The 6,683-nt window shown below is 39.7% G+C and overlaps 1 protein-coding gene across 1 annotated transcript in view; it reads right to left on the bottom strand.

Moving 5' to 3' along the window:
- Positions 1 to 4,682, bottom strand: part of tgfbr1b (transforming growth factor, beta receptor 1 b) — a 59,588-nt gene extending 54,906 nt beyond the window's left edge. Inside the window, exon 1 of the mRNA XM_008438547.2 lies at positions 4,586 to 4,682. Within this exon, the coding sequence (XP_008436769.1) occupies positions 4,586 to 4,649 (64 nt within the window). The 5' untranslated portion in view covers positions 4,650 to 4,682. The remainder of the gene's footprint in view (positions 1 to 4,585) is intronic.
- Positions 4,683 to 6,683: the final 2,001 nt, after the last annotated feature.

A 6,683-nucleotide genomic window follows, 5' to 3' on the forward strand; every position in this document is an offset into this window, starting at 1 on the left:
GGATGAGCTTAAGGCTATCGAAGCATCCTGGGCCTCCATAACACCTCAGCAGGGCCACAGGCTGATTGCCTCCATGCCATGTCGCACTGAAGCAGTCATTTCTGCAGAAAGATTCCCGACCAAGTATCGAGTGCATAACTGAACATATTTATTTGTTGACTTTTTTGGTAGTAAAACACTTTTCTTTTATTGGTCTGATGAGATATGCAAATTTTTTGAGACGGGGATTTTGGGTTTTTATGAGCTGTATGCCAAAATCATCAATATTAAAACAATAAAAGACCTGAAATATTTCAGTTGGTGTGCAATGAATCTAAAATATGACAGTTAAATTTTTATCATTACATTATGAAAAACAATTAACTTTATCACAACATGCTAATTTTTTGAGAAGGACCTGTACAAGGAAAATGCTACAAGCATTTGGTAGAATCACATAACACATGCAATGTTGTCTCCCAGCAGAAGCAACTAAAACATGATGCAGTCAGATAAGGTCACATGTAGAGATGTCAACAGGTGACAGGAGCAAGCTGCAATCAAACCTACAACCGTGTAACTGCACCATGACTACAATCCCACTGAGACAGATTAAATGTCCCAGGAGCACAGAAGAGCCACTGCATCACATTACTGATCACCACATCAAAAAGTTTTCTTCTTCTCATGCAGTAGACTCATCACATCTGAAAAATGCCTGTAACCATAGCAACAACCAGCCCAAAGTACTTTGTTTTGAGCTCAGTTGGAAAAAGAATCCCAGAAAGACTAAAAGAATGAGACAAGGAACAGAAATGTAATAATCTTGGACTCTTTCCATATTTGTTTAAATCCTAAACTCAGACCTCTAAGGAAACTGAAACCCATTTCAATGTAAGACGAGTGGCAAACGGTAGCAGAAATTCATTGGGGGTAAACACGGGGAAAGTGAACAAAAGTTGAACATTCTTCATCTAGATGTGCCCAGGCAAGCACATCTACATGCTTGCCTGGGCACATCTAGGACAAGACACTGTCGCAAGTGGAGAGAAAAGGGAGTGGCACTGGTCCTGTGTGCCGAGTCCATAAGGATAAGCGAATAAGCATCAGTTACCTGCCAGGCTTATGGTTCGGTACAGAGTGCAGCATTAAGCCCGGTGAGGAGGAGCAAGCCAGAGAAACACTGGTTTAAAAGCCGAACGCGACTGAATGAACCCGTCGTAAAAGTGTAGCAACTAAACATGGCAACCCAACAAACATGCATCTGTACCTAAACTGTAATCATTCAATGGAGGTTTACCAGCTTGGTGAAAAAAACTTCAAACCATGGGCTGTCACTGTCTTACTGACAGTCCACAATCACTGAGGTGTTTAATCAACAACTAAATACAAACAGTGAAACAGTGTGCACCAAGACAGGTTGCTTAATCTTTAATCTAATTAATAAACCAGAATTTCAAAAGATCCTACAAACATTTGACACTCAGCACACAGTAAGTTTGCACGTTTTTCTCCACTAAAGTCCTACCTGGCAGTATAGCCAGTATATTTTATAGGGCAAGTTTGTTTACAGAGACTTCACAGTCTATTTTATTTATTTATAGTCTGTTTATGTATTTTGAATATTTAAAATATCTTAGAGTTCCAGTGTTAAATGTTCTGTAGAAATTAGTTTATTGATCTTTTAGAGTGTGCTTGTATTTAGGGCTGTAGCGATTCCTCGAATGATTTGAGTACCTCGATTATTAAAATTTCTCGAGGAAATTATATCTACCTCGAAGCTTCATTAAATTATGTTTTATTATTTAGCGCACCATGGTTTTAATATGGACACAAGAGCTATAAATTGCTGGGCAAGGTGAGAGTTTATCTATTAAATTGACTGAAGATGAATACATAAACTAAAAGCTGGAGAATTTACATTTTTTTAAGCGCATTGTTGGGCCTGCCTCTTTATTATTAAACTGAATATAATTTCAGATTTTTGTATGACTTTTCTTCAGGTTAACTTAGGAAGTGAGCCATTATTGTTAATTTTCTAGACTACAGAAAAGTAATTGTTAGGGATGCTCAAATATGAAAAATTGAACTGATGCCTATAGTAACACTGTCGTTATGCTAGATTTACCGATATTTTATTTCATCCAAAAAATTTTAGCCGATTACTTGATTAATCAAAAGAATAATCGATAGAATACTGAATTACTAAAATATTGGTTTATAACTGCCGTACATGTTTTGTGTTCCATGCTCCTAAAACGGATTCACTTTTATTCATGGTGATGTGAAGAATCCTCACATGGCCTGCAAACCCTCTGTAGTTGAAAACTATTTTTATGGAGTGTTGCTATTTTAGACGATTTAAAGGATAAAACATTTCAGAGTCCAGACGTCTGGTCCAGGACAGCAGCTCAGCAGTGAGCTGGCTGTGCAGAGGAATGAAGTAATGACACGGTGCAAACAGAGGAAGTAAGCCAGACGTGAGTCATTCTCTGGACATCTACAGGAACAGATCCTCTCTGGTAGCTCTGGAAGCAGTCTATGTTAGCATGTGGAGAATCCCACCGATGTTGTATGAGCGTGTGTGTGTGTGTGTGTGTGTGTGTGTGTGTGTGTGTGTGTGTGTGTGTGTGTGTGTGCTGGTGCTGCTGCAGGGTGTGGTGCTGAGCAGAACGTGACAGCAGAGCCAGCAGATATCTGATGCTTCAGATCAGGGCAGCATCTCTTGGCTCTGTTCCCGTCAGAGACAGCACGCTGGGCTCCAGTCAGGTGGAGATGGCCGAGTTCCATGCTGTCACGCACCAACCTGCCATAATAGTCCTGATGCTGAACAAAGACGAGGAATTCCTTCCCTTCCTCCCTAAATTGAACCAACAAATCAATTTAAGAGTCAGCCAGCAGTTGCTTCGACTGAGATTGTTCTGCTTGCTGATGGAAAACCTCCCTCCCTCCATTCATGCCGACGCTTCCTCGCCCGCACCGTCTCTCTCTCTCTACACAAAGGAAACATGTTGGTCTCCAAATTAGTTAGAGAAAATCTAGACAGTCTCTTTGTATACATGTTCATATGAGACATGTTGGGTCTGGAGAAGGGAAAACTCAGCAGCGTGTAAGCACCCACTGGAATGTGACCAGATTGAAATGCAGACACTTATTTTTTCTCCAAAGAAATAAAATGTTGCTCATCTATAACCCAGATAACACCTGACCTTTCACAGTCTCCATGTTCTTCCAGCTAAATTAGAGCAAACGCTTACCAAAATGTGTGTGTTCACTGGGATTACCAGCAGGTACTACTGGGAGGAGATCACCAGTTGGGATCCTACGATCAATACTTACAGTGAAACTAAACCAACATATCTGCAGAGTGCTGATGTAAACATCTGACAGGAAATTCTTGGCTTGTTTCATCGCTTTTTTTAGGACACAACAACTGTTTATTCTGGTTTAGAACAAAGCCTAGTATATTCTGCAAACAAAAACATGATGTGTGAAACAATACTCTATCCTGTAAAAACACAAAAGGTGTATTTCAAAGAGTCTTATGCATTTTACCTAAAGATGCAGGGTCACCTTCAAGAAAACAGCAATATGCTTAAACATTATTAATCAAGCAAGTCAAAACAGTTTTTATCTGATTAGTGTCAAATTACACCAATGTGAAAAAAGTTCCATATTATTTCATTTTAACACGCACTATTACTTGTATTTATTAACATTTTAAGTTTGTTAATGGGTTTTATCAATACATTCTGTAATAGCAGGTCCTCTGAGAACATTAAATACCTTGATATGGCTTAAAATGAAGATGAGTTGGACGCGCCTGCTTTAGCCCAACCAGAAGCTAACTTCAGCTCACTGGTTAATAAGCTCAGAGCCGAACTGAACATGGAGACCTGCTGAAAATCAGCCCTCTGGTGGGTATTAAACAGTAACAAATGATACATGTGTAGACAGTAATAATTATTTAATAGCAAATATCAAAAAGCACTCAAAGGTTTCCGCAATATCCACAACAACGCAGTGGGGTGAAATGAAGAGATGTGAAATGAGTAACTACGGTAAGTTAGAAACAATCGCTTCTCACTGAATTATACACACACGCGCGCGCGTGCGCAGGTAGTCATGTCTCGGGAGCAATATCTGGAGCTGAAATGTCTACCCGAAGCAACGATCCGACCACAAAGTCCATAACAAACTTCTACCTCACAGAATCAAACGTCACATGAGAAATTCAGACAACTTTGTGTTAGCTAAACTGCCGACAACTCCCCTGAACAGCGGACCCGAACGCTCTTTGTGGGCGAACTGAGTCCAGACATCGGCCAGCTTAGCTACAGCGCAACAGCAACACGTCTTTTAACTCCGGGTTTGATTAAAGCTCCCTGCTTGTTTCCCCCCCATCAGCCAGACAATAAACATTCCTGAGACTGGCGGCAGCGGGCTGGCCACAGACCCTGCGCCATCTTAGTTGCATACACTCCGCTTTTTACGGGCTTCTTCAACAAAAGCTTTACTAACGGAGCTCTCCAGCCAAGAGCAAAACCCACAAGAACACTTTAAAGCGGGACGAACAGCTCCAAAATCTCTACGGAATGTGTCTTACCATCAATATCATGTAACCTTGTCCCGAACAGCAGGACCAGCAGAAGGTATGCTATTGCATCCATCGTGGCTACAGACCAGACTGGCACCCGTCTGCTAACTTCTCTAAGCTCAGAGGATGGCTAGGGCCTATTGGCTGTGAAGGCATCTAGTCCCGCCTTCACAGCGGCTGTTCCAGTGAAGGTATAGGCTGATTGGTTGAGGGACTAGCACCCCGTCCCATTGAATTAGAACCGTACCACCCCTGTAAACAAACACTTGCAATTCACTGCAATGGCAACATTTTAATCTAAAAATGTTAGTTATATGACTTAATTCAATTAATTCATAAAGTGTCAATACATAGTAATTGTCTTATTACTCTAAACTGCTACAGTAATTGTGTGTGGGATGATAGGGGGTTGTGTGTGAGTGTGTGGGGGGCGTGGGGGGTGCACGTGTTTATGTGTGTGTGTGTGTGGGGGGGGGGGRGKGCTATCTAAAAGAAACGTTTCAAAAACCTAAAATCAAAGGAAAGTTTTGGGATAAGATCTTTATCATTTTTTTCCACACAGTCAAGGTTGAAACTGAAAACATCCAGACTTGTCTTGAGGACATGGGATTGTCATATGCATTTTCAAGCCAGGAAAAGAGAACTATATGTCACAGTGTCCCTACAAGTCAACACATAAACAACTGACACAGTCACTAGCTGCCACAGCATTTGCTTGATAAGATATTTACAAGGACAACCCTATTTTTACTAACAAAATCTTACCAATTTCTGTACATTTAAATAGATCAATTGACAATTATTATTATTTTACCACTGATTTAGCAACCTCCCAGATCGATCAGGTGTTCTGATTCTTTATCTCTCCATATTTGGTTCTCCAGAACCAAATATGGAAACTAGCATTCATTCAACTTTTATGCTCCTCTAATCTAGAACAAATTTCAAGAAAACTGCAGAAATGCTTTAAATTAAGAATGAATTCACATTTGTTCAGAGCTCCTTCCAATAAATAACAACTGGAACATCATGAAGTCTGTTTTTTTAACCTTTCATTTATTTTCCTGACTTTGCTACTTGTAATGTTTTATTTTCATTTTAATCATGTGAAGCACAATCGATTGACTTGTGCCTGAAAATTAATCCATCCATTTTCAAACACCCTTATTCCTAGTGGGGTCAGGAGGGTTGCTGGTGCCCATCTCCAGCTAACGTTCCTGGCAAGAGGCCAGGTCGCCAGTCTGTTGCAGGGCAACACAGAGACAGACAGGACAAACAACCAGGCACACACACACACACACATTTTGGGACAATTTAGAGAAACCAATTAACCTGACAGTCATGTTTTTGGACTGTGAGAGGAAGCCAGAGTACCCGCAGAAAACCCACGCATGCACAGGGAGAACATGCAAACTCCATGCAGAAAGACCACACTGTAAAAAAAAACGGCCTCAATTTACGGTAAAAAACTGGCAGCTGTAGTTGCCAAAATTTTACCGTCTTTATACGGTAAAATTCTGGCAACCAAAACTGCCAGTTTATTTTTAAAATACGGTAAAATTCTGGCAACCAAAACTGCCAGTATTTTACCGTATTTTTAAAATGCAGTATATTACCGTATTTTTAAAATACGGTAAAATTCTGGCAACCAAATCTGCCAGTATTTTACCGTATTTTGGAAATGCAGTATTTTACCGTATTTTTAAAATACGGTAAAATTATGGCAACCAAAACTGCCAGTGTTTTACCGTATTCTTAAAATGCAGTACTTTACAGTTTTTTAAGAATACGGTAAAATTCTGGCAACCATAACTGCCAGTATTTTACCGTATTTTTAAAATGCAGAATTTTACAGTTTTTTAAGAATACGGTAAAATTCTGGCAACCAAAACTGCCATTTCCTAAAATATGTTAAATAAAAAATTAAAATGTGGTTTTGCCATAGTAAATACGGTCATACTGCCTGAGACATAGTATCTACATAAGTGAAAAACACGGCCAGACTGTATGATATATTAACATTTTATTGTAAAAACCCCCAAAACCCTTATGGTAAATTACTGGTGTTGAGGAAAAATGATTATTTTTAGTGTTTAATATAGTTTAA

The sequence above is a fragment of the Poecilia reticulata genome, linkage group LG20 (genome assembly GCF_000633615.1).
Source record: "Poecilia reticulata strain Guanapo linkage group LG20, Guppy_female_1.0+MT, whole genome shotgun sequence".
Classification (NCBI taxonomy): domain Eukaryota; kingdom Metazoa; phylum Chordata; class Actinopteri; order Cyprinodontiformes; family Poeciliidae; genus Poecilia; species Poecilia reticulata.